This window comes from Vidua macroura, chromosome 8 (assembly GCF_024509145.1).
Source record: "Vidua macroura isolate BioBank_ID:100142 chromosome 8, ASM2450914v1, whole genome shotgun sequence".
NCBI classification, from domain to species: Eukaryota; Metazoa; Chordata; class Aves; order Passeriformes; family Viduidae; genus Vidua; species Vidua macroura.
In genome coordinates, this window is record NC_071578.1 from 30,831,802 (window position 1) to 30,859,778 (window position 27,977).

A 27,977-nucleotide genomic window follows, 5' to 3' on the forward strand; every position below is an offset into this window, starting at 1 on the left:
CCATTTCCAGGCAGACATGGAGTGGCAGAACCCAGGAAATGGCATGGAATGAACTTCCTACGTACATGGAGGCTTCATGAAGTTACCTCACTTTGCACAGAGGAGGCTGACACAAAGTCAGGGATGGAAAAGTTGCCCAGCCAAGGACATGGAAATGCTGCCCTCCCAGGGTGTGAGAGGAAAACAGGCTCCAAAGTCACAGGCAGAAGGTCTGTTCTCCCCCTCAAAAAAAGCTGAAGGCACCTAAGACATTGTGCAGCTCCTGAGTCCCAGCCATTTGCATGTCCCCATCTAGAAATAGCATGGAATAAGGAGACTTCCCAAGAAGTGTCACCCTTGGAAGTGTCTCTTAATGAATTATGGTCCAATGGGTTCAATAATTGAAGCCTGAGCTGCTTTCTGACCATCCTAGAGGCAGCTTGTTTTCACACATCCTGAGTTAATTAGGAAAGCAGTGAGGACTTCAGTGCTGGAGAGCTACAGAGAGTTATTTATGGCTCTCCTACTGAGCTGCACACTTTGGAGATCTAATTTGTTGAGTAAAAACCAAGGTTATCTTAGTTTTATAATTAAAATTGTTCCCAGTCCAGAGTGTGTCACAGGAGGTGTGCTTTGGCTTCTGCCCCACAGTTTATCATTCATGTTTTCAGGTAAATTCACAAAATATCTCCAAATTTGAAAAAAAAAAAAAAAAAAAAAAAAAAAAAGCCCAACACAACCCAGCAAATATCAGGAGGAGAAAGGGGGAATGCAAAGTCAGTGCTTTCTTCAAATTTTAGGTTAGAAAAACCTTTTGGTGAAAAGCATGAAGTGGGGCTTAAACCTTTTTTTCTTTCAAGTGCCTATTTAATAAGCAAACTATGTCCTGAGATGGAAGAACAGATCTCTGACATCCTCTCTTACTCCTGCCACCATCTCCTTATCCTCCTCTTTGGAAATCTTGGGCCCTAATAATCCAAAACTGTCTGGAAATTGCAAAGTGGTGACAGCCTTTGAACTCTTTTATTTAGGATTTATTTTAATGAATGGAAGGTTTACAGGTATCTCCTCTGTAAAGCAACTCTGTGAGGGAGGAATTATGGGATGGGACAAAGGACTGTTGGACTCAGCACCTGTCAGCTCACAGTGCTCTCCAGCATCCATCTGGAGAGGATTCCCAAAAAGTGATGTTAAAATCAGAGGTGCTGTATATAAAATCCCAGACTTGTTTTGGTTGGAAGGGACCTTAAAGTCCATCCAGGGCAGGGACACCTTCCACTGTCCCAGGCTGCTCCAAACCCCATCCAGCCTGGCCTTGGGCACTGCCAGGGATCCAGGGGCAGCCACAGCTGCTCTGGGCACCCTGTGCCAGGGCCTTCCCATCCCCTCAGGGCATAATTCCTTCCCAATATCCCATCTATCCCTGCCCTCTGGCAGTGGGAAGCCAGTCCCCCTTGTCCTATCACAGCTGCTTCTGTGTGAACTCTCCAGCCTCTGAACACTAAAAGACTCCTTCCAGAAACTTTAGTCAGGATGATTTCTTTGTGGCGTATTTTTCTTTAATAACATGGTGAAAATGAAGTGTAAGCAAGGTTCATCTGCTGTCTGAAACCTTTATCATCAACCAACTGATAAACTGCAAGGAGAGAGTTGCTGGGCTTCTGCTACATTGGAAAAGACATTTCATATCCCTTGCAATATTGACTCCAGAGCCTGAGAATATTTACTTCTCCATTTTTACCTCCTTAGAAAACACTTTGAAAAATAAACACCTTACAGGATGTCGTGATTACCATCAAAATCGCTGTCTGGCTCCACTCTCAGGAGAGTTGAAGGCATGGAAAAATATCATTCTCTAAAAGGCAGCTTTGGAGTACCCATCCCTGGAGGTGTCCAAGGAAGGGCTGGAGGTGGCACTCAGTGCTCTGGGCTGTGGACAAGGTGGGGATTGGGCATGGCTTGGACTGCCTTGTCTTGGAGGGCTTTTCTAACCTCAATGACCCTATGAAATGGTAGAAAAAAAAATCATAAATTCCGGTCCTGGTGCTGGAAAGAAGCTGAACTTGTATTTTATATTTGTTTACCTATGTACATTAATTTTATTTTAATTTACACATGTAAATTAGCATAAAATGCAACTCAGCTCCTTGCTGCAAAGAGTAATTTTTTAAATTAATAATAATAAATAAAAAGTTAAAAAAAGGAGGATATTTTCTGGCAGAAATTAAGACTGATCATCTCTCCTTGTAAGGATACAACTTCGCTCAGTGTTTTGGCTCCTACGGAAAATGGGAAGTGCCAAAGGAATCTCAGCCTCTGCCTATCAGTGCTGCTTCCAAAGACCTAAGGACACATAAAACCCTTCTCCAAGCTGCACCTGCCTGGAAAGGACAGGATTAGAAGCTGTCCTTGCTAAGTCAGCCCAGTCCAGGTGCACATCCAGGGAAGTTTTCCATCAGCAAGGATGGGCAGCAAAAAGAATGTTTTTTTTTCTTAGCTGTACAAATTATAATTCATAAAAATATATGAGTAATTTGGATCCACAGGCTACACAGAGGCCACCAGCAGGAGGACAGAGTGATAAAATCCTAAAGCTGGACTCAGTTTAATTTCTAATAGCTGGAAATAAAAGGATTCAGGGCAGCTTTCAAATCCTTCCTGTAAGGTTTTCCCCTCAGAGATCGCAGAGGAAATAATCCTGCAGATGAGACAGCAATTGCATGGGTATTTCTGTAGGATTTAAATCTTCTTAGCGTTCAGTAATGCCCAAATTCTTCCCCTCCTAATTCCCTTCAGTTTCTGAAGCGCTATTTTTTGATTTTATCTCACCTACAGACACTGATAAAGAGGCAGCACACCTGACACGGAGCTTCTCAGCCTCTGCTCCAGCTCCAGGCTGGATGAAATGGAGAGCTTGATTAATTTTGTATTAGCCAGCTGCACAATAAATCCCAAGCCATTGATTACACGGGAAGAACAAGCAGGTAAGATATTTTCTTTGCAGACCTCCAGTACTTAATTATACAAAGGTTCTATCCAGAGGGTGGGCGAGAAAACAACTGAGCACAGCTCTGGGAGCTTTTTATTATTTTCTGTGCGTGATTGTTCATGTTCTTTAAGTTTAAAATTAAGTGCTGTTTTTGGCTGGGGGCAAGATTCTGGTTCATGATTGGTTTAATTCTGGATAAATAAGAAACCAGTTGTTTATCTGAAGCCATTCAGAGTTTGCCTTTCCCTGGCAGTTTGTTCTTAACTATTTTAATTAGCAGACAAGAGTGGGGTCAATGATTATGTGGAGCTGATTATGTGGAAGGAGTTTAGATACTGAGCAGTTCAATGATATTTAAAATACTCTGGTACAATCAGGCTTCTGGAGTAAACAGAGCCTTTCCTCACCTGTTAGTCACCAATCCTGAGCAGAATAAAAACACCAAGACTTGGAAACCTAACTGCTCAGCCCCTGGAGCTTGAAAACCACTGCCTGTGCCACTCTCCTCACCGAGAGAGTTTCTTACCTAAACAGGTCAAATTGGAGATGTGAGGAGCAGTTGACTGGAGCAGCACTCCAGAGGCATGAGGCTGTGACATCCTGATTAGCTCCATTTGATTACAACTTCTTAACTGCCCATGTGCCCAAGCTCATTAAATGAAAACAGAGGGGGAAGATTCCTCCAATATTCCAGATGAGATATTGGGAAGGAATTGTTCCCTGGGAGGCTGGGCAGGCCCTGGCACAGGGTGCCCAGAGTAGCTGTGGCTGCCCCTGGATCCCTGGCAGTGCCCAAGGCCAGGTTGGATGTGGCTGATTCTGTGAGTTACACTTTCAACCTTTTCTGGGTTTTTTTTGGGTTTTTTCCTTTCCTTTTGTAAATAATGCACTTGCACATCATTTGTATTTGAACATCCCATATATCTTACCTTTTCTAACATTTGCAACTGTACGAAACTTTCACAGGCTTGAATTTATTTCCACAGCAGCCATCAATCACTCAGAGATGTTATTTTGCTGGCTTTGTTGATAGAGATTTTGTTTATAGTTCCCCCTTCACTGAAACACCATATTCTATAAGATCTGATTTGTATGATAAACTCACAAAGTACCTTTGTCCTGGTAGGAAATGTATCCCAATTAAATGGAGCAGCAGTGAATCCTGTGGAGCACAGTGCTACAGAGTGAGAAGAGGCTTTTGTTTGATAGATGGATTAGGAGCATCAACTCAGAGTTCTCTGTATATTTTCCATGAATACAACAGCAATAAAAAAATCTAAAATGACTTTAAAAGACACCCCAAAGCATTGAAGAACCTGCTTCCTTTGTGTTTCTGTGTGTAACAGCAGAGCAACTGCTCGGAATCATAGAAAGATTTGAGTGAAAAGGGACTTTTTAAAGGCTATTTTTAGTTCCACCCCCTGCCATGAGCACGGACACCTTCCACTGTCCCAGAGTGCTCCAAGCCTCCAGCCTGGCCTTGGACACTGCCAGGGATCCAGGAGCAGCCCCAGCTGCTCTGGGCACCCTGTGCCAGGGCCTGCCCACCCTCCCAGGGAACGATTCCTCCCCAGTATCCCATCTAGCCCTGCCCTCGTCCAGCTTAAAGCCATTCGCCTGTCACTCTACATCCTCATGAAAAGTCCCTCTCCACAAAATGCTTTTCTTTTATATTTAGCACAAAATCCTTCAAATTATCAGAAAGTCACAAAGAACACTGCCCAGATTTGTGGAATTAGTTTTGCAATAAAAAATACTGAAGTAAAACTTGGAAGGCTTAAAAAAACCCCAAACAAACCCTTGAAGAAGGAGCAAAGCTGAAGTTCTTGACTTGTGGATGTGAAACTTCACCTTCTAAACAAAACAGCAGCACATTGAGCATTGTAATAGTTCAGGTGGCAAGATCCCAACCATTTTATCAAGCAAAAAATCTGAGGAGGTCAAGAAATTTTTGCAAAGAGTAAAATCTCTTTAACAGTAATAAAATAATACAGTAGTAAAATCCATTGTTTCTATGTAAGAAGATGGGAAAATAGAAACACTAGAAACGTTCATCCAACACCATTAGGTGGAATGAAAAACCTACTCCACTATATTTTCTTTGATTTTTTTTTTCAGTTTTTTCAAAATTTCCTATGATTTTGCAGTAATCCATTTTTCTGCTGTGTTATTTGGAATTGAATCAAAAGCCTGGCCTCTTCTCAAGAAACACAATTAGGCTGCATTGGCCAACTGGTCATAGAGAAAAGCGACACCAGACAACACCAGAAACCTTGGTTTAAGTTAAGACCAGCTGGGAGATCAAATTAAATGTTTAAATGAGGCAGCCCCAAGATACTTAACACTGTGTTTCCCTCTAGGACCAAACAATTCCCTTCAAACAACTCTGCTTAGAAATAAAGTGTGAAATTATCCCATGGCAGACTTGCCCAGCAGGTCAAATCAAAAGGGACAAATAAATATTTCATGTTGCTGGCAACAATATTGCTGGCAAAATCAGCAGTTTATAAATCAGAGATTAAACCAAATATATTCTGGTACAGAACCAAAAAATGTTTGACATAGCAGGGGCTGCCCAGGGAGCTTTGGAGTCCCCATCCCTGGAGGTGTCCAAGGAAGGACAGGATGTGGCACTCAGTGCTTTGGGCTGGGGACAAGGTGGGCATCAGGCTCAGGTTCAGAGGTCCTTTCCAGCCCAAATAATTCTGGGATTCTATGGTCTCCTGCTCTGAACATTTAAAGATGCCCAAGAGTTTGCAATTCCTTGAACTTAAATCCCAATAAGATGTTCCTGAAATGAAAAGTGATCATGGAGCACTATTAAATTCACAAAAGGGAACTGAAACAATATTGAAGGCAAACAAAAACTCACACCACAAACCCCTTCCTATGCAAATCAGCTTTCCAGGAAAATTCAGACTAGAACTGAGCCTTCAATTGCAGAGAAATACCATTTTTCTCTAATCAATTGAAAAGCACATTTTCTCTCCTTGCTTCCTTCCCCACCTCCTTGGCCCTTCCCATTGCACTCATGTTTAACAATGTGCAGCAGGATAATTTGGCATTATTTAAACATTTGATTTCTGCCTACATGTATCAGCTGTTCATCTCCCTGCCAATTTAAAGCTTGCCATGCCTCAATACACTGTCTAATAAATACTGCAAAGCACAGAGGCTTCTTTTTCTTACTATTTTTTCCAACCTAACCCAAAACCTGTCTTTTCACCATGTAAAAAAAAAAAAAAAAAAAGAAAACAAAACAGGAAACTTGTCTTCCAACAGAGATTCTCCAGAAGAGATGAAAGTGGTTGGCTTGGAGTGATCACACCTAGGCATTCAAAAATTACAGCAATGTCTGTGAAAAAAGTGTGGGGGAGAGAGTTTGGTTTGGGGTTTTTGGGGGGTATTGGTGTACTTTGGGGTTTGCAGTTCAAATCCCCTGATATTTCTGGGGCATGGGCATTCCATGTAAAATCCCAGAGTTTTCATGTGCTTCAGTGAGAAAAACCCCTGCCTGTGTTTAATGGCAGACAACAGCTGAGCAGTAACGATGCGAAAGTGTAAAAATGATCACTGCAAAACGAACACGTTCAAGTGAGCTGGGAGAGCTCAGCCCTCAGGATTACTGCCCAGCCACAGGAGCTGCTCCCACTGCACACTCCAGCAGAGTTCATGGAGTCCCTGAAGCTGGAAAAGCCCTCCAGGATCTCTCAGCCCAACTTTGATCCCCACCTTGTCAACTCAAACAATCACAGAACCCCAGGGTCACTGAGGCTGGAAAATCCCTCCCAGTCCATGGAGTCCCAGCTGTGCCCAGTGCCTACCTTGTCCCCAGCCCAGAGCACTGAGTGCCACCTCCAGCCCTTCCTGGGACACCTCCAGGGATGGGCACTCCAAAGCTCCCTGGGCAGCCCCTGCCAAGGCCTGAGCACCCTTTGCATGCAGAAATTCCTGCTGCTGTCCAAGCTGAGCCTCCCCTGGCACAGCTTGAGGCCGTTTCCCCTTGGCCTGTCCCTGTTCCCTGGCAGCAGAGCCCGACCCCTCCTGGCTGTCCCCTCCTGGCAGGAGTTGTGCAGAGCCACAAGGTCCCCCTTGAGCCTCCTTTTCTCCAGGCTGAGCCCCTTTCCAGCTCCCTCAGCCGCTCCTGGGGCTCCAGCTCCTTCCCCAGCTCCATTCCCTTCCCTGGCCACGCTCCAGCCCCTCCAGGGCTCTCTGGACACAGATCCTGCTGACCTGGGCAGGAACTCAGCCCCTGCAGAAGTCCAGACTTTCCAGAGGCTCTGGCAAACCCAGACCCCTGTTTAAAGCCTCCTGAAGGAAGAGTCCATGATCACCATCAACAAGGAAGTTTCTGGGCACTTGAAGTGATTCAGAACACATAGACCCCATGCCCTGAGGGATACAGCCGAGTCTGTTTTGTTATGTGAAAATCAAATCCTACAAAAACAAGATTTGATCAAGCTGAAGTTCCTGTGCCTTGTTTTAAACAACTACTTCTCATTTTAAAAACCCCAACAAGATTAAACCAGAGTAAGAGGGTTTCTGTAATTTCTACCACAGTTTATCTCTCCACATGTAAGGATTCAGAAAATAATTCATAGTGGTACAGACAAGGAGAAATGAGAAGGAGGTTTGGAAAGTAACATGACAGGGGCAGCAGGTAAAGAAAGAATTCCTGACCTTCCAGGTCACCAAGAGACAGGAATTCTGTGCTTCCAAACTGTTGCTACAAATACAATATTGCCAATAAAAACTAAAATTGAACAGGCAACAAATTACTGATGGAGTATGAGATGAAAGACATGACACTGAGGCAGATTTTAAATCCTGTCAGTTGTAGTGTCTCAGTTAGTTCTTTGAAAGTCAAACTACTTAAATTATTGCCATTCAAATAGAATTTCAAAGACTGATTTCCTCCAAAGTTAAAATATTTACATTTTAGGGTTTCCTAGTAAAGAAACAGATTCCATTTATATGAGCTGCCTTAGTACTAAAATCTAGTGGCCCAACTAAGCTGCAAATGTGCTTCTGCTGAAGAGAAAACCAGAAAGGAAAGGTCCTGGCCTTCCAAGTCTTCATGCTGCTTAGAACAGACACAACATGTCTTCCTGGCTGAAGAATGAATCAGAAAGTTCATGACTGAAGAGCTGCAGTGGCTCTGCTCACACACATGACCACAAACCAGCATATGAGTGCACAGACATTTTTAGGAGTTCAGCCCTAAAAGTATCACTGGAGTTCGAGCTGCAAGTCCCAAAGTGTGAGCAACTCTTCTGGAGAGGACACAAGGTGTTCAGGGCACTTTTAGGGGCCTTTCTGCTTTCCCTGCATCAGAAGTTCCCTTCCCAGGTGTGAGCAGCACCTTTAGGAACCCAGCCCTTGGAGGAAAAGAGCCAGCTCAATTCTCACAGCCTCCCCCCACCAAGGGATGGCTCAGGACAGTTAAATCCTAGAGGAATCAAAGAGCATTGATGTTTGATAGCCTGAAATCCAAACAATCCAACACATGGGCAGGAGAAATACAGCATCCCAGGGTGGCTGAGGTTGAGGGAGCTCAGTGGGCACTGGTGGCACCTCCCTGCTCCAGCAGGGCCATCCCAGAGCACAGGGCACAGCATTGTGTGCACACAGCTCTGCCCCAGCCCCAGGGAGGAGAGCCCCCAGGCTCTGTGCACAATGTGCTCAGGGCTGGGCACTGCCCAGGGAAGAAGTTGTGCCTCCTGTGCAGGGGGAATTGCTGGGCTCAGGCCCTGCCCGTGGCTCTGGTGCCATTGCTGGGCCCCGGAGCAGAGCCTGGGCCCTGCTCTGCCCCTCCCTGCACACAGGGACAGCCAGGCCTGAGGGCCCCTCTCAGCTGGGGCTCCTCTCCAGGCTGAGCAGCCCCAGCTCCCTCAGCCTTTCCTGGGCACCCAGATGCTCCAGGCCCTTGCTCATCTTGGTAGCAGAAAAAAAAACCAACTTGGGAGTCCAGTGCCTGGAAGAGGCTCATTCCTAGCCAGATGCCACAGTCTGGTGGTTCCAAGGCTGTTGGGATCTGGGATTTCCCTTCTTCTCCAGAAGCAGCTTCCTGCCTCATCCTTCTCCACTCAGCCACAGGGAGATCCCAGGATACTCAGTCCCTTCCACCAGGGCTAAAATCTGTACATTAACTGAGATGAACCTCGTTTGCAGTGCCTCTGTTTTGTGAATAACTCACCTCTCACCACAGGGAAATTCATCTTCTGTCGCCTCAAAGTGCTGCTGGTGGCACTCAAAGGCACTTTGAAGAACTAAACCCTTCAGAGGAGCTTAATGGCTCCACTACAACTCACCAACATCAAGAAGAGCTCTTTTCCCTGTAGGATCAACGGCACAGCTCCCAACCAAATGCAGCAAGTTCCCATAAAACACACAAATGACTCCTGTTCCCAAGAACAGACACGTTCCCTCAGGCAAGAACCTGGGGGCATTTCTCTCCTCTCCCTGCGTCTGTACAGTGCAGGGCTCAGGGAATGATCAATGAGCTCCAGGTACTCAAATATGCATTTTCCCCAGTTAATTTCCTGCCCAACAGTAATAGATTAAGATCTGAAACTATTTTCTTTCTAAAATAGCCTCTTAAGGTGATTTGTAAGGCCCCTAAGTAATTCAATTTTTGTAGCAGAAGATTGTTAGACTGAATAAAGACATTAGCTAATAGAGGGGGCCTTGAAAAACAGGTGAAGGGGATGCACAGTCCTGGTGGCAAAGTTGGACACTTTTGTTTTTCACAGAAAAAAAAAAAAAAGCTTACTTAAAAAGTCACTCCCACTCAGGGTAGTGGCAAAAACCAAAAACCATTTAAATTTTTTTTTTATTACAATCTGATAAAAAATACCCATCTGCTGAACACTTAGGAAATGAAATCCATGTTTGGATGAGTAAATCTTCTGATTAGCCTCAGTTTTATTTTGTGAAATTTTGTTTCGGAATGAAACAAAACCACTGAGCCAGCAGTGAGATCCAAATCCCACAGTGCAGGTGTCCATGGCTCATCTCTTGTTCCACAGTCAAGCAGAAAGGAAGAAAAAGGAAGGAAATGAGTCTGAAACCAGAAGATTGGAAGAACTACAGTGACAAGTCCAAATAGAGTTGAAAAAACCAACATTAAATCATCAAGAGAGCATTCCTTCTTAGCCATACATGCCAACAGAAATACAGCCAACATCCTGTTTGCATCTCCTCTGGGATAAACAAGCATTATTCCTCAAGTGAGTCAGAAGGGATGATTTCATGGAACAGTTCCAGGAGATTTCTGGAGTAGAGGCTTCTAGAAATCCTCATCCCCAGCATTATGGTTGGACTCGCTGCTCTTCAAGGTCTTTTCCAATCAAAATGATCCTGTGGTTCCATTGGCTCCACACCAAACACAAGCAGGACTTGAGTACTGACATTTTTGGTGTGTGACAGACCCCTGGGTCAGGGGAATGTGGGGGACAGGTGACATCAAGCCCAGCCCTCCCCCTCCTGCCCCTGTAGAACCCCCTCAAACACAACCCAAATTTACAAGGTAACAAAAGGACCAGGATGGGCTCATCTCTGAGTGTATGAATTCAGGATTTTTGTTACTATTCTTCTTTTAAAGCTATAAATCTTCAGGAGAAATATAAGAACCTTCAAGTGTTCTTTTCATTCATGCATAAAAAAGTGCAAATCTACTTCAGGTTAAAATCTTCAAAAACCCTTCAAAGATCCCATGATATGAAACAGATCCCCACAAGTCACAGCCCCATTACACTACTTCTGAAAACCCCAAGAACAGATCCATTGCCAATTTTGTGGGTGGATCCTCACATTTGCTTTTGGTTTTTAAAAGGGATCAGAATGATTTTTTGCCTTCTATTCATATTTTAAGAGTAAAGAATAAATTATTGGTGCCCCCCCAGCTCACATTTGTATTTTCATGAAAGGTATGGACTCAATGCTGGGCAATTAAATATTATAATTGGCAAACAATTGCTGCTGGTTTGGTTTGGTCTGGCATAAAGTGCAGAGAGTTTTGAATTCAGCAGCCTTCTTTGCTGGCCACAAATTGCTGCTGAATTTTTTTCTTTGAGCCATAGACATTGGATTAGAGAGGAAAAAAAAAAAAGGGAGAAATTTGATCCTGTGTTTCCACCTTCCTCCTCCCTGATTCCTTTAGCCTCAGAGTTTGCCTCTGAATTCAATAAAGCAGCAATGGAAAAATAAGAGAGATTTCAGCTGACCTAATTTCACATATTGCACAGCTACAGTGACATTTCTACTTTTACTTAAGCTAAAAGATTATGAAAAAAACCCAACCTTTGCAGTATTTCTCCTGTTTAGAAGACAGACAACAGCAGGAATTGTAAAACCAGATCTCTTTCTTTCAGAAAACCAAACAAAAAATACTCACAATATTCCCCATCCACACTCAAGCCTGACATTTATTCTGGTGCACCACAGGATTGAAGAAAAGGATTACTGGATGAAAGAATTGAAATTAAACACTGAATGGGCTCATCAACAGTAAATCAGGACTGATGGCATGGCTCTGTAACAAAAGTCTTGGGGTTTTTAAGAATTAGGGGGGTGGGTTTGAATACAAAGGGACTGCAGTAGATGGGAAGTACTTGAATTTCACCAAGAGCAGATGGGATCCTGGGGAAACTTCCTACTGAAGTCTAGGAAAAAAGCAGCCTGACCACGGCACTCCTGGATGAAGTTACTTTGAGACATCATTAATTGCTGTGGCTGGGGGGGATTTGGTGACATGGGAGGTCAAGTAAAACATGTGAAACGGAGAAATTATGAGCTAATGAAGCAAAATGCAGCAAGAGGGGCAAGAAACTGAGTCAACATCCACAGCTCCCACCAGGAAAATGGAGGATTGGCATGCTGGCTGCAAAGAAATAGCCCATAATTTCTGCCAAAGCTGACATTTTATTTATTTATGTTTTTTATTCTGCTGTTAAGAGAACTACACTGGTTGGAAATGACAATTGCCAGAAGAACACATGTTCCTGTGTTATATTTCAGGTTACAAATTCTGTTCCTGCACATCAGAAGTCCTCCAGGCCCAGCCCTAAACAGAATTTTCTGTTTAGCTGTAAGGAACATATATCTAAGTAATTATTCCTGCAAGCATTGCCTCATTAGCTGGGTGCCATTTGCTGAGTCACCAGTCCCCCACCTTGGCTTAAATCCATTTCCAGCTCATTTTTTCTCTATTACACCACTGTGAAATTTATCCAAAGTGCTTTTAGCTACAGTTACTCTTTCCTGAACACAGTATGGGAAAGGAAATCAGTCCAGTTTGTATCAGGGTGCTGCATGTTCCTCAAGAAACAGCATTTCTTAACTGTCCCCCTGAAAAAGCAGCAAGAATTTTGGCTACAGCCAGAAAAATTTATTCTCATTACAACAAAGCTGCCCTGTTCAGGCCATGTAAGAGACCATTACCAAGGATAAAATCAAGTGTGGGTTCTGTGATAAATAAATTGGCACGAGCTAGGCTAAAAAAATCCACCCAAAAATTATGTTCAGACCCCTTTGAAGTAAGGGAGTTGCTGTATTTACTCTGTCACAGGACACTGCCATTAAAGAGTGGTGGCCCTTCCCTTCCTCTAAATCACCTGGAAGAAAAAGGATTCTGAACAATCTTGGGATAAGGATACAGAGGTGAGAATTTGAGATATGAGCGCAAAGGAACAGAAATGGACACCCGAGGGATCCCTCTTTCCCCTTCAGGAAATCAAATTATTTCTGTCCTGTCTGGGCCATCTGTGTTTTGCACACTTCACCATCACTCAAGCCTAACTAGAAATGGCTCCTCAACCAAAAACCCCCATTTTATTCTCCTCAAAGATGCCTTTTTGGAGAGATGTGACACTGTCAGCGTGAGCACAAATAAAAATCCCACTGAAAACTGCTGCTTTCTTTTTTTTCTGCCTCCCTTGAGGGCTCTCCACAGCCCCATGATCCTGCTTTGCTTCCCACTGCTTTCCCATGTCCTCCTGTGCTGCTGGACATGCCAGAGGCCATCCTGCTGCCTCTCCTCCACCCAAACCAGTATTTTCCTCTTCAAACCACCACCAAGGTCAACCTTCACCAGCCTGATGTCCCCCCTCTTCCACTGCAATAAATGATTAAATTCCAGTTAATTGTACCCCAGCACAGAGCAAATATGTGAAATATGAGCAGCTCGTCCACTTCAGTGTCAGGAGTGACAGTGATTATGACAGGGTGTAAAAATGGAGAAAATTAAATTAGCTTTCCTGTACATTATAGGCAGGGTTGGGCTGGGGGGTGGAAGGGAATAAAAGGACATTTGGAGAGCAATTAGTAGAACAAGAAACAGATTTTCAAGTCGATGGCAAAAAACAAAGCATAATTCAAGCAGGACTGAAGGCTTCCCATGAAAGCAAAATTACTTTACTTCCTAACTGACAAAATAGAGGTTTTTACACCAAAATCCAGATGCCAAAGTCATAAATTTGTTCAATTACAGCTCTACCCACATGGAGTTACCATGGATAATGAGCAACTTCATTACAGATATTCTGAAACCATACTCAGTTTTCATTTATCCCACTCATTATTCCCAGGAGTATTCAGGAACAACTCTGACAGACTCTGCCCTTCAATGCTGTTAAATTGTTCAAAAGAAGAAACCCTAATCAGTTATCCAGGGCTGTAATTTTTAATTACCAGGGATCACTGGCAGGACACATTTCTGGTGTCTTTTAATTAAATTCAGCCAAGATGCTCTGAGGAGGAACACGAGCTACTGGTGCCATGATTCAGGGCTCCTGAAGTATTGTTTCTCTAGAAAACCCTCATTGTGGATTTTTTTCCCAAGTTTTTGGTCATTAACCATTCTCTCAATCTCCTGTTGTAACCACAACTGCTGATTTATGAACAAAGTAAAGTTTAGTGTTAAAGCTTGCACAATGAATAAGACAAAACCAATTTCAATGCTCGAGTCCAACACTGAATAACCATAACTGAAGATTTTATCTTGCCCGCTAAACCAACAGCTTCAGGAAATGCAATCATCACTAGATGCTGCAGCCATGAAACATAAAACACACCCAGACCTTTCTTTCAGCCTCTTTTCCTAACAGACTATTTCCAGTAATAATTTTTTGGGGAAAAAAAAAAAACATTCCAATGAAATTCCAGAGGCATCCCAGCCCTCCCACAGCTCCACCCCTCAGGCAAAACCTTACCTTCATCATTCTGGGCCAGAGCCCATGCCAGGACAGCAGTGAGTGCTGTCCCCACTGTGAACCATTTCCAGAGACAAAGCTGCTGGACCATTTTCTGTCAAGCTTCACTCAAGGCAGAGCTGGAAAAGAGGGATTTGACATATTTATTACTCAACCTGCACAAAGCCGAGCCACTACAAACTCTTTCACAGGTAACTACATAGGGGATATGCAGTCTCTAAGAGCATGGTATTGTTTCAGTCACTAAAATAAATAAAATAAGGAAGGAACACCCCCATTAGCATTAATCAAGATGTGTGTACTCATTAACTCAATAACTGTGCATGCACAGCCCTCAAAGTCAAGAAAATGCAAAGTTCTGGCTTAAATCAGGTCTGATTTCCATAATTTCCCTGCAATAAAGTATTTATGGTATCCCTCCTGCTTTCAAGCACTTGGAGAAGCAACTGTAGCAGAGAAATTGCACTGATTAAAATGAGGGTTCACTACAAAAGGCCAGAGGGACCCAGGATTCAAAGGCATTGCCTGGGAAAAATGGGAATGATCCCTGAGGATGGCCTTCTTTAAGGACACAGGCTGTTGGGATGTGTCCAGGAAAATGAGAAAAACACCACCAACACCAGACCAAAAAGACCCCCACAATCAATAAAGTAAAATTAAAAAACAAAGAAAAACAAACACAAAAAACCCAAAAAGCAAGCAAACAAACAAACAAACAAAAACCCAACAAAACAAAGAAACCCCTCAAGAAAAATAAAACCCCAAAACAAAACCCCACAACCCTCTCCCTTCCCTTCCCCTCCAGGCTCCCAAAACAAACAAAAACCACCCAAACAAACAAAAAAATTCTCCACTAAAGTCTCCAAGACAGGTCTGACTGAACTCCAGAGTACACCTGGAATGCAGAACATTAGACAGTTAAAAGAAAGCTCTGGTTGATGGTTCCAATAAAAAGAATTAGCACAATTCTGCAGTCCAGAATGGAATTATTTAAAAATATTCCTTCAAATTTAAAAAATCTGGCATAAATACAATGACAGGAGCATGGAATGAAAAGAGATTTTCAGCAATACAAGCTGAGTTATTGTATAAAAAAATAGCTGCATTTATTAAAAATCAAGCAAACTTGCAAAACAATTGTGTGACAAGTGTTTGAGGAAAACATGTGGGTTTTTTTTCCACAGGAGAAGAACAAGTAGGGAAATGTAATAAACCAGATGGAGCAGCCCATATTTACTCAAGTATTTAAAGTTCCTAGGTGGTTGACAATATATATCTATATTATTATTATATTTATATATTTATAATAACAAATAAATACAGTACTATTATTTATAATAACAAATAAATATTACAGTATATATATATATATATATATACACACACACGTATGTATCTTGAGTTTGCTTGCAGGACAGCTCACATGGGTGTTATCTCCAGGACGTCAGAGGTTTTTCCCAAATTCAATGATTCTATCTTGTGATTTATGAGGCTCCCTCACAGCAAGCACAGCTCCTTTTCCCTTTGTAAAAGCCATAAATTGCAGGTGACTTTATTGGATTTTAATACCAACATTCTGCAGAAATATAGGGCAGCAGCAAAACCATTTTGAAGTCTACACTGAACACATTGCACCACTTCTCATCCAGGGGTTAAGGATGGAGACAGGCCTTTCCAAGCTCCACCTCCCCTCAGGTTGGACTTTTCCCAACCTGTCCAGCAGCAGGAGGTTGGTGCAGGCTGCAACAAGCAGCAGTTCCAGGAAGAACTTCAATATTGGCCATCAAACAAGTGAAGCCCCAGCAGAGATCTCATGGGATTGTTCATTCCCATTTCAGACCAATGTTTGTCTCGACAGAGCAGCTCCAGGTCACAGAACCTTGGAATTCAAGCCATGCAAAGCACCCTCCTTCCTCCTCTCTCCTCCTTCGCCCTTCTACAGCTGTTTCTGACCAAATTCCAGCAGGGAATTGTGGAGTCGCAGAATTCTTCAGGTTGGAAAAGACCGTTCAGGTCATTAACGTCACCATTGAGCAAGAAATGACACAAATCCACAATCAGGCTGGTTCACACAATAGCACTTTTAATACAAAAGTTCTTTTATAACTAGGTTTGATACATTCTACTTGATTGGCTAATTAACAAAAACATTTTTCACACAAACTTCTTGAGAAGAACAGGAAAACAGAGTAGGAAAATGTGGATATTCTCAGTTCAGTCAGAGAGAAAAAGAGAAAGATTTCTGACAGGCTAAGCCTGGGAAAAAGTCTGAGAGGAATATAAACAATCTGTTATCTTGCTTTCCGTTCATATTGTTCATAGATGTGTTCTACCACACTGACCTAAGTCTGGTGTACCAATCAGGTGAAATGTTTTTACTTTAAGACCAATGGAATTCATGTTCACGATGTTCTCTATAAAAGAGAGAAGTGCTTTTGAATAAACGCTCACTTTGCCTTCTGAAATCGTGCGAGTCATTTCGCCCGTTCCCTGACTCAACAGCATCAGGAAAACACCACCTGCAGATTGTTTATACTAACAAGTTATCATCGCTTCTCTACAACTCCCTAAAAAGTCTCACAGGTCCATTGTGAGAAAACAAATTCCGTTTTCTCGCTCTCTGACCAGCCTGTCACATCCACACATTAAGTCCAAGCAGCACCACCACTGTGGTCACCACTAACCCGTGTCCTCAAATGCCACATCCACACGTGTCTTGAACACTTCCAAGGAGGAGACTCCACCACTGCCCCAGGGCAGCCCTTTCCAGTGCTTTACAACCCTTTCCATGAGGAACCTTTCCCCAGTGTCTGATCTAAACCTCCCCCAGCACAACTTGAGGCCGTTTCCTCTCATCCTCTCACCTATTCCCTGGGAGAAGAGACCCAGCTCCCCTCTCCTCACTATCAGCTTCTCTCAGGGAATTGTAGGGAATAACCTCAGAGAAGAGACAGCAGCCTCGACAGCTCAAATGGGCATTTGTGGCAAAATGGAAGTTAAGAGACAGCTCAAAGGAGAATTCCAGACTCTTCCCAAAGGAACTATTATTCCCACGTGAGAGGAGACCAGAATTGCTCAAAAAGGCCTTTTCCCTCCCTTCTCCTTCCCAAAATGCTCATTTGGTTGCTGTCATCCAAACTTCCACTTTGCCCACTCCAAAGTCATCTGGAATTTGCAACAGCACCTTCAAAAAAAATGCCCAAAAGGACTTTTACCATGATCTATTCCTGCTGACTACTTGGAAATCAAGGCTGTTTCCACATTACCCAAATAGATTCCAGTTAATCATCATTATCAAACCTCCTGGGAATTTTGGGGTTGGAACTTCTCAGAATTTCACCACTGTTTGCTCCCCTGTTAACAAAAGTTCATGAAGGAACTGGGGACAACTGCTTTTCCACTTGAAGCAGTGTTATTCCATTAGGTGGTATTTGCCTCCAACCTTTTACATCTCAAATCCCAGAATACAGAAGTTCAGGAGACTCTTGGTGTATTCAGGTCAGTCTAAGGAAAAAATCCTATCCAAACAGAGATTTTAGGTGCTATCAGACCTAAAAAGAAGTGCGCAGACTCACTTCTGAGGCCTCTGATATTTGATTTTACAATCTTGAAAAACAAAATAAATCCAGCTCTCCAATCATGATGTTCTATTTTAGAAAGTTATTCAGAGCTCAGCTGACACCCTTGAGTGGAGTCTGCTCCTGAGAGATTTTTAGGATGGAATCTTGACAGATTTATTTTTGATTTTGATGAAATGTCAAGTTAAACCACAAGGATAGCAACACTGCTGCTCCCAGAATAAGTAACTCTCTATGCAACTGGACTACAACAGAAGAAAAATCCTGGTTTTTCCTTTAATTTATACCAGGAAAGAAAAAAAATTAAAAAACCCTATGAAACAAATAAAATTCTCAAAAGCCAGGAGTATAAAGTACAGAAAATGACACTATTAAGTTCAAATGATTCTACTAACTTGAAAATAGCTCAGAACAAATCACAATTTACCACAAAGTGCCAGAAGGTTCACAACCTCTAAGAAATAAGGTTGAACTCCAGACAGGGCAAGGAAAAACTATGAATTGATGAGAGGAGGAAAATCTGTAAAGTAAAGACACACAAAATATCTACAAGACTCAGTATTTTCCTTAAAAAATATTCTTATTTTAAATTTTAAGAGATGATGAAGGTAAATTAATCTGAGTTATGACATTCAAGCACTTTGAATATATTTACAGGAACAATAATGTGACAGTAACTTCCAATAATGATTTCCTTTTAGATCTGGTGTTATTACAGGATTTAAAACTTTGCATTCATTAGAAGCTGGAGCAGGGGAGAACATGGCCATGGTCAAAAGAAATAACCATTCTCTGGGCACCCTGTGCCAGGGCCTGCCCACCCTGCCAGGGAACAATTCCTTCCCAATATCCCATCCATCCCTGCCCTCTGGCACTGGGAAGCCATTCCCTGTGTCCTGTGCCTCCATCCCTTGTCCCCAGTCCCTCTCCAGCTCTCCTGGAGCCCCCTTAGGCCCTGCAAGGGGCTCTGAGCTCTCCTTGGAACCTTCTCCTCCCCAGGTGAGCACCCCCAGCTCTCCCAGCCTGGCTCCAGAACAGAGGGGCTCCAGCCCTTGGAGCATCAATGGTCTCCTCTGGACACTCCCTAAAGTCTTTCTTGTCTTGAATTGAAAGGTCAAGTCTAAAATAATTTATTTCATTTTATTCACATTTGCTACCACTTATATTTGCAAATAATTCAGAAACAACTTTCAGTGTGGACAATCCTGTTTTTCTCATTGCAGTAAACACAGCAATGCTCTAAAACTCCCAAATTGATGAATGGACAAAGAAATTTAGGCTGGAATGGCTTTTATTAATCATTTTAATAAGATCTAAGAATTTTTAGGCTGCCTTTAATAAGCTGCAGTCACTACAAAGTGTATCTGGATTAATTAGCCAGGCCCAAGAATAACAGAAGTGACAGATATTTGATAAATATTTTATATTCTGAATTTACAAAAATATATAAATAAACAATGGCACAATGGCACAAATCCCATCCATCCCTGTCCTCTGGCATTGGGAGTCATTCCCTGTGTCCTGTCCCTCCATCCCTTGTCCCCAGTCCTTCTCCAGTTCTCCTGAAGCCCCTTTAGGCTCTGGAAGGGGCTCTGAGCTCTCCCTGGAGCCTTCTCCTCTCCAGGTGAGCACCCCCAGCTCTCCCAGCCTGGCTCCAGAACAGAGGGGCTCCAACCCTTGGAGCAACTCCATGACCTCTTCTGGACTTGTTCTAACAGCTCCACATCTTTCTTGACTACTTGAAATAAATCAGTGGGGGAAACAAAAAAAGAAAATCTAAATTTTGGGCCAGGTTTGCCACAAGCCAGAGCCACTGGCTCCCTCACACCAGAACTGCCACATCCACACCCAATTCCATAGGAAACATGGACTATGGGAGTGTCCACACCACCCAAACTGCCACCAGCAACAACTTCTGACTGTTCTCCACGAGCAGCAAATCTGAAAACAATTTGTAGGCAAACAATTTGTAGTTCCTGCTCCTACAGTGGGTTCAAAGCCCTGACAAACTTCAACAGAAACCACTAAGTGAGCATTATTAATTCATAAGACACGTCAACAAATATTTGCTATTTAATGTACTTGTCAAAAACAGTAGCTCCTGAGAAACTGCTGTGCCTGGATGAGTAAGTCAGCATTTAAAAAGGAATTAAATATCCATTTATATCTGTGCTATTATTTACTCAACAAGCTGAACTCCTTCAAGAATCAGGAGTGACCCACTTTGCTTAGTGGGGATGCTCTTTGCACCCTACAATTGTGATAAATCTTCAAAAGTATTTAGTTTTTAAAGGTTGATGCAACTGAATTGCTTTAACACAGCAAAAAATTATAGTGGTTTTTTATAAGGGTCATCATTATTACTGATCAGGTGAACTCTCTTAAAGTTTGTAGACATAAAATAGGGTGTGTGAATGCTTATTCTGGAGAAGTGGTGCCATAATAAATCAGAAATGCCAGTAAAACAGCAGGGAAAAGCCTCTTACAGAAGCCAAAAAGGAGAGGAACTTGCTTTAGAGTCTGACAGTGCTCCTTGGTTAAAGCTACAGTTTATTAAAAACTGTGTCCCAAACGTTTGCTTTTTGCCACCCAAACAATTCTGTTCAAGTGCCAGCACGAGCAAAAAGCTTCTGGAAGATTATTTAACCACAGAACAGACACACACCAAAAAAACCCCAAATCTGTTTTGCCTCACAGTGCTGATCAACACTCGAGTCACCTCACGTGGTATGGAATTCATATCCATGAATTCCATGGAATATCTCAGGGGGATTACTTCTGATGAGCAGGTCCTGAGCCTCTTTCACTGGGGCTGCACATCTCCTGGAAAACACCCTCACCCGAGGCTTAATCACAAAACCAAACCCTAATTCCAGCTCAGGGATCACCTCTGGTAGCTCAGGACATTCTGGAAAGGAGAATCTCATCCCACAAGGTCCCTTCCACACCCAGTCCCTGAGCCCCTCTCCCTGGTGGGACACATCTGCTGGAAAACACCCTCACCTGGGGTTTAACCAGAAAAAGAAACTCTAATTCCATCATTCCAGCTCAGAGATCACCTCTGGCAGTTTGGGACATCCTGGAAGGCTGAAGATCAGCTCACAGCCCTGTTCCCATGCCCAGGCCCTGAGCCCCTCTCACTGGTGGGGCATATCCAGAGCACATCTGCTAGGCTGGAGAACAGCCTCAGCTGGGCTTAACCACAAAAATAAACCCCAATTCTAGCTCAGGAGATCAGCAATCACCTCTGGTAGCTTGGAGCACCCTGGGAGGGTGAATATCAGCCCACAGCCTCTCTCCCATGCCCAGTCCCAGATCCCATCTCACAGCCCCCTCCAACCAGGAGAGAAGCCAGGGAAGGAAGACTTCACCTTCGAGTTAAAACCAGTTCTGGCTCTGATTCAGTTGCACGTGTGACTAACTCTGTTTGCTGAAGTCAAATATCTGCTTAAATGCTTTCCTGAAGAATTATTCAAGCATAAGCAAATATTTGGCTGTGCTGGTGCTACAGTGAATAATTTACAGCGCAAATCCAGCCCTTCCTCCAGCTCTGGAGGTTCCAAAAATCCAAACACTACTCCAGGTTTTATTTCACTGACACTTCTTGAGCAGTTAACACATGAGTATTTGAGCCTATGGACTCTTGGATTTACTCAATCCTATTAAAGTGCTCTCATGCTCTGGGACTGGCACACTTGAGTTGGATTTTATCGTTCTCCTCTCCTTGGATAAGACCTTTCAGAACGTGAAGATTTTTAAGATGAAATTTCAAGATCAAACCTGCTCCCACCTTAATTCCCTTTTCCCAGCTGCTGGGACTGTTCCACATAAATAAACACATCTAAAAAGTGGAATATTGATGCTGCATCTGTCCCTTTTCCTTGTGTTACCAAGCTCTTGAGTTTTTACCCTCACTTGGAGGCAGCATTTTTAGAAAGCAACGACACAAGAACAAGGAAAAAAATTACAATTTGCATGAGGAGCTGAACTAAAATTTCACCAGCAACTTGAAATTCCTCTGCATTTTCTCTGTATCTACATTCAAATAATTAATCTTCAAATATTCCTGCTTGCTCCCATTCTTCTAAGGACTGCTGGTTTTGTTCCTTTCTTTGCCCCACTCTTTAAGCCTGTTATTTTCTGTGCCTTTCTTGCAGAAATGACTCTCTAAGAGTTGATGAGCTGCCACTGCAAAGCCAAAGTAAAGCCTCAAAAAAGCTCAAAAAAGTAATTTCAAACTTCAGTGAGAACACCACAGCTGCCCCTGGGCCTGGCTGGGAAAGATGCAATGTAAAAGTTTATTAACAAGCCATTTTTACTTCAATGTGGAATTCTCTAAGTTTATTTCAATGTTGCACCCCCCAAAACCCCAAACCAGCTATTGTCCTACATTGCATCAATTATAAAGTTCTTTATTTTCCATCTCTATGTACCAGTGGTAGCCAGAGGATCCCAGAATGGTTTGGGCTGGAAGGGACCTTAAAGCTCTTCTTATTCCAAGCCCTGCTGTGGGCAGGGAAACTTTCCAGACACTCCAAGGGTGCTTGCCCACCCTCCTGCCAGCAGAATGTCCTACAGATGATGATTTAAAAGGATTAAAACTATTTAATGCTGCCGATTCCCACTGAACAAAGAAGACTGATAAATACACGGAAGGTTTGCACAGAGAAAACTCAACTAAACTCACAGAAATAGAAAAGAGCTTTATGGGATAACTGAGGAAGGGAGAAAGAAGCATTTTTGTTTCCTGCTTCCATCACTAGCAGTGATTTATGTCCTGTCTTTTTAACAAGCAATGCAGCTATTGGATGGATTAACAGGATTACAGCTCTTCATCATTCATTCCTGTCCACAAAACCCTTTTTTCCATGCATTGTGAATTTATTTATTCTTGTTTCCAGCTCCTCTGTATGGACTTCACCTATAAAATATTGTTTTCACAGAAGGTTTTGAGTCACAAAAGAAGCTGTTTGGCTGTGACTGTTCATTTGAAATTCCTACTGTGCAGATAGTACCTCCAGAAGAAAGAGAGAGTAAAGATATCCTAAACCTGATATCAGAGTCAGGAGACTTCAGCTGAAAAATAACATTAACATAAAAAGATTAAAAGAAATACAACCCATATTAGGCAGGAGTAGCTCAGTTCATTCTTCAATAACCTTTGCCTTCACAAAATATACACACAGAGCCAAAATTACACATTGAAGTACTAATAATGAAAATATAATTTGATAGAAAAGCCCAAAGATTTGTTTCATTGCCTTTACTGCAAGATAGGTATTGGATTCCATCCCAAAAACTACTCCATTTCTCGTTTTCCAGAGGAGTATCTCTCCAAGGATCCTTCCCTGGGATTACATAACACAAAGGAGAGAATCCAAGGGGTAAAATCTCTCTGACACCAGGAAATGTTTTGTCAGAAGCCCTCTGAGTGCTCCTTGCAGGACACCAGGAACTGGCTCCACATCTTTTGGCTAAAAAACTTTTACAAAAATTGAAACATCCCAAACTAAACCGGGACAATGAACATGACCCAGATTAATTAAGTTTAAATTAATTTAAGTGCATTCATTTTATTGAAGAAAATGGCATTTTCTCAAGTAGAATTTATATGCTGCCTCTTCCTTTCTCTGAGAGGATTTTTATTTAAATTTTTTAAAAATAAATACACTAAACTTGTCAGTTTCCTGGAAATGTGTTCCTACTTGTCTGTAGTCACTAGAGCAGGACTAGTGTTAAATATACCCTGGAGTAGTGGCAGGAGATGTGTTTGAGTAGCTCAGTGCACAACATGTCAGAATTAACATGTGCACACCCCCTGAGCAGAGATGTCATCCAGCCACTCCCAAAACCAGTTGAAGATTTTGGTACTGGAGATTACAGGCCCAGAAGTTAGGCCAGGCTTTGGAAGTTAAGCCAGAGAGCTGCCAGAAGTCTGCACCGGGATTCAAAAGTCCCCTAAAAAACCAAAGTACATCCCATTATTTTACAGGAGCCAGCCTGCCTTGCTCCACACCTTGGGGACGCTCCAAATAAATCCCAAATATTCCTTCTGCCACCTGCTATTGACCCCCAGTAATCCAGGGACTCTCCCCTTTTACCCTCCAGGGACCAGGCTCATCAGCAAAACCCAGCCTAAATTAAGCTCTTTCACATCAATTGAGGTTTCTCTTCTAGAAAAGAGCAGGAAATCAGAAGTTTCATCCTTATCAGCTCCTTGGTACGTTATCAGTGACAACATTCTGCACTTACATCACAGATTATTTATTTAACCCCTGAGCCACGTGCACAAGGAGGCTTCAACACAAATAACCTCAGATATCCAACCTAGTACATTTAGTCTTCTCTCACACCTCACCAGTTTTCTTGGGAAGCCTCCTCAGCTGGACTGGAGTCTGTTAATGGAGCCCCAGGCCAGATTTTCATTATTTTAAGCACATCCCTGCTGTTCTTCACCTCCTTTTTGCCTCTGCTCCTTAAGCCTGACCTTCAGTTGGCTCCTGCTCCCATCCAACAGCACGCCAGCCCCAAAGGTGGCCGGCCTTGCCTTCCCCCATCTCCTCCTTCCCTGTCTGTTCTGCACATCAAATCCACTTGTCCCCATCATTCCTGAACAGCCTCTCCCAACCCTCCCATGCCCTTCTGCTCTCCAAGCTTTCCCTCATCTGTCACCACATCTCTCAAACCTCCAGCACACTTCCACTCCTCTGCTCCAGGATTTTCCTTCCCAGTATTTTTTTGGGGGGTCTTACCCTTAAAAGTCCTTCTTAACAGGCACCGAACATAACTGAGGTGATTACATGTTTTGATTATGCTTGGATTGATTTCTGAGCTTGTTGGCCAGGAAGGAAAGGAGGTAGTTAAATCTTTATTCATGTTTTGATGTTTTTAACAGGCTTTACAAAACTGGAATCACTTCCTTCTCTTCACTGCCCCAGAGAAGCTGTGGCACCCCCTGGATCCCTGGAAGTGTCCAAGGCCAGGTTGGAGCAGCCTGGGATAGTGGAAGGTGTCCCTGCCCATGGCAGAGGGTGGGATAAGCTGGGCTTTAACCAACCCAAACCATTCTATGACTTCATGACTCCATTTAACCATTCCACCTTCTGAATTTCCTCATCCTTCCAGCTGCTTTTCAGCTCTCTGGCAATCACATAAACCCATCTCCTGAACCTCTGTTTCTCCAGATATCCTCACACACCTTGCTGCTGATCAACAACCCCCAACACTCAGCATTTCACTTCCTGGATTTTCTGGATCCCGGCTTTCCTTAAGTTACAGAACACCCAGGGCTCTCATGCACCCAGGCTGGCTCTTCCAAGACACTTGGCCTCCAAATCTTCCAAGCAGATCCTTTTCTTCCACCCTTCCAGACTCTCAGAAGTGCTCCCACCCACAGCTGAGTGCAGGAACTGATGTGGCATTTCCGGCTCTTTGTTTTGTTCTGCTGGATCTGTGGGTGATCCAGGTGTTCAGAGCTGGGATGTGCCCACATGCTGGGACACCAGGATGGGCACAAGGCACTCATCCAGGGATAGCTGGCACTGAGTACCTACCAGAGCTGCTGGGGATGGATTTAAACACCACACGTGGGTTTTGATCTGCTCAAGTATCTCCTTGGCCAAATATCCAGCAAGAAATGGCTTCTGAGGAAGAGAAGAGAGGTAAAGATGGGATCTTACAAGAGATTGTGGAGACAGTAAAGTTATGGAGATGACTTTTGGAGAAGTGCAAGCACAGGGATTTTCAGATGGTTCCTGGCTGCTACAGGGAACTGTTTTCAGGCTGGAGGTAGGCTATACATGCCAGGGATTACTGGTAGAGAAATGGTTTGGGCTGGCAGAGACCTTGTAGATCCTCTCATCCATGGGAAGGGACAACTGCTTCTCCCTGCTGAGCTGAGCCAACTCAGCCCACAAAATTCACCCCTTGTTAAATTCAGTCCTGGGCGTGAATCCCAGATTAGTTTGCGTCAGAAGGAACCTTAAAAATCATCCAGTGCCACCCCCTGCCATGGGCAGTGACAGCTTCCACCATCCCAGGCTGCTTCAAGCCCCATCCAGCCTGGCCTTGGACACTGCCAGGGATCCAGGGGCAGCCAGAGCTTCCCAGGGCATCCTGTGCCAGGGCCTGCCCACCCCTTACAGGTGAAATATATGGAAGAAATTCCTCCCTGGATTTCCCCTCTGGCAGTGGGAAGTTATTCCCCCTTGTCCTGGCACTGCAGGCCCTTGTCCAAAATCTCTCTCCACCTCTCCTGCAGCCCCTTCAGGCCCTGCAAGGCCACAGTTTGTTTACCCCAAAGCTTCTCCTCTCCAGGTGAACAATCCCAGCTCTCCCAGCCTTTCCTCCCAGCAGAGCTGCTCCATCCCTCTGCTCATCCTGGAGCCTCCCCTGGGCTCTCTCCAGCAGCTCCAGGTCCCTCCTGTGCTGGCCCCAGGGCTGGGGCAGCTCTGCAGGTGGGGTCTCACCTGAGCACAGGGGCAGAATCCCCCCTCCCCTTCTGCCCATGCTGAGGCTCAGCCCAAGATTGGGTTAAGAAACAGGGAAAGCCAGGGAAAAGCACTGCAGCTCACCCCAGTGTTGTGCAACAGAGACAATTCCACACCAGCACCAGCAAACTTTGAAGTGAAGGGAACAGCCAGAGGGGAAGTGATGCACAACAAGAACCTCAATCCTGCATTTCAAATGGCTCCAGCTAACTTCCTGAGTGTAAATGCAACACATCCCTTGGGATGGGTTAAGCAGTTTTATTGGACATGAAACATTTCATTGTTTAGATACTTTACTCATAGGGCCTCTGCTGGTGGCTATTTCTAAAAGATCAGCCAAAATGGGTTTACCAATGTTTATATTAAAACTATTAAGATATCCAAGTAACAGTAAGATCCCTGAAGGAAATCCAGGAATATCAGAGCTTAACAACCCAGCAATAACACATCACTCAAAATAATGTTTTAAAAGTGGGCTATTCTCAAATTTCAAAAGCTGACAAAGTAAATAAGATTGTTTCACCAATTTCCTGTAACCTGTCATAAAGAAAAAAACAACGTTGCTTTCTGTCAGTCCTTAAATGAACAGCACCCTTACAGTCACACAAGGTCACAATTTTGTCTCTGAGGCCAGATGTGGGAGAATGGACAAAATCAAACAAGGAAATGCACTCAAAGATGCAGAGATCACTTCTGGAATAGACAGCCTGCACACGTTCACAGGCTCCTGATAACATTCTCCCCCTCTTCCACTCATTTTCATCATCCTACTTGATATTTTTGTGGGTATTGAGCTGACATTTCCATGAATTCCATTAAAAAACCTGGTGTTTACAAGACATTAGGTTGATCTGGTGAAGTTGAATAGGCTGGAAACAGTCAGCACAGCATGGACTCTCAGTGACCTCCCCATGGCACATCCGTGAGGCACCACATTCCTGCCAGGGCATAATCACAAGTTCAGGAATCAGATCTGAACCTCTGAGGCTGGAGGAGGAGTTTGGATAAGGGCCTGGAATGCCAGGATGAGGCAGAATGGCTTTAAACTGAAAGAGGGCAGGGATGGATGGGATATTGGGAAGGAATTGTTCCCTGGCAGGGTGGGCAGGCCCTGGCACAGAGTGCCCAGAGCAGCTGTGGCTGCCCCTGGATCCCTGGCAGTGCCCAAGGCCAGGTTGGACTTTGGGGCTTGGAGAAGCCTGGGGCAGTGGAAGGTATCCCTGACATGGCACTGGATGGGCTTTAAGGTCCCTTCCCACCCAATCCATTCTAGGATCCTGTGATAATAGAGGAGGGAAGACAGCTCTTTTCCCTGCAGCAATATAAACTGGCCCAAGGTTCAGCAGCAGAGATGCCAGGATAAAAATCCCTCACCATCAGCCAAGAGCACAGAGGAGAGAATACCCAAGGCACTCAGGTGGAAAGAAAACACAGAAGACAAAGTTCATGATGAGCAGTTGGGCCATGATGCCTTACGTTTTAGCTTTCATGTATTTCAGATTCTGTGCTGCTTTAGTGTGTAGTTCTAATGTTCATATTGGGGGATGGTGAGCTCTCTTCACAGAGTAGGGAGACAAAACAATTCCTTCTCTAGCTGGGGACCAAGGACAACTGTTAGAGGCTCCAGGCCCAAAAAGTATAAACAATGGTGAGGAGAAAAACAAGCAGGATGGGACTGCATAACCTAAAGCTGTAATTGGACAATTGACTCCAATACGCAAATGGAGCAGAA

The 27,977-nt window shown here is 43.7% G+C and overlaps 1 protein-coding gene across 15 annotated transcripts in view; it reads right to left on the reverse strand.

Moving 5' to 3' along the window:
- Positions 1-27,977, reverse strand: part of PCDH15 (protocadherin related 15) — a 331,935-nt gene that overhangs the window by 251,406 nt on the left and 52,552 nt on the right. For 5 of the 15 annotated variants that reach the window (XM_053984472.1, XM_053984474.1, XM_053984464.1 and 2 more), the window contains exon 2: positions 14,179-14,297. The exons of 6 other annotated variants lie outside the window; for them this stretch is intronic. In XM_053984472.1, the coding sequence (XP_053840447.1) occupies positions 14,179-14,269 (91 nt within the window). In that variant the 5' untranslated portion in view covers positions 14,270-14,297. Of the gene's footprint in view, positions 1-9,164; positions 9,188-14,178; positions 14,298-27,977 lie in introns of those variants that run through there. 4 more of the 15 variants (XM_053984468.1, XM_053984466.1, XM_053984463.1 and 1 more) reach the window with 4 other exon arrangements.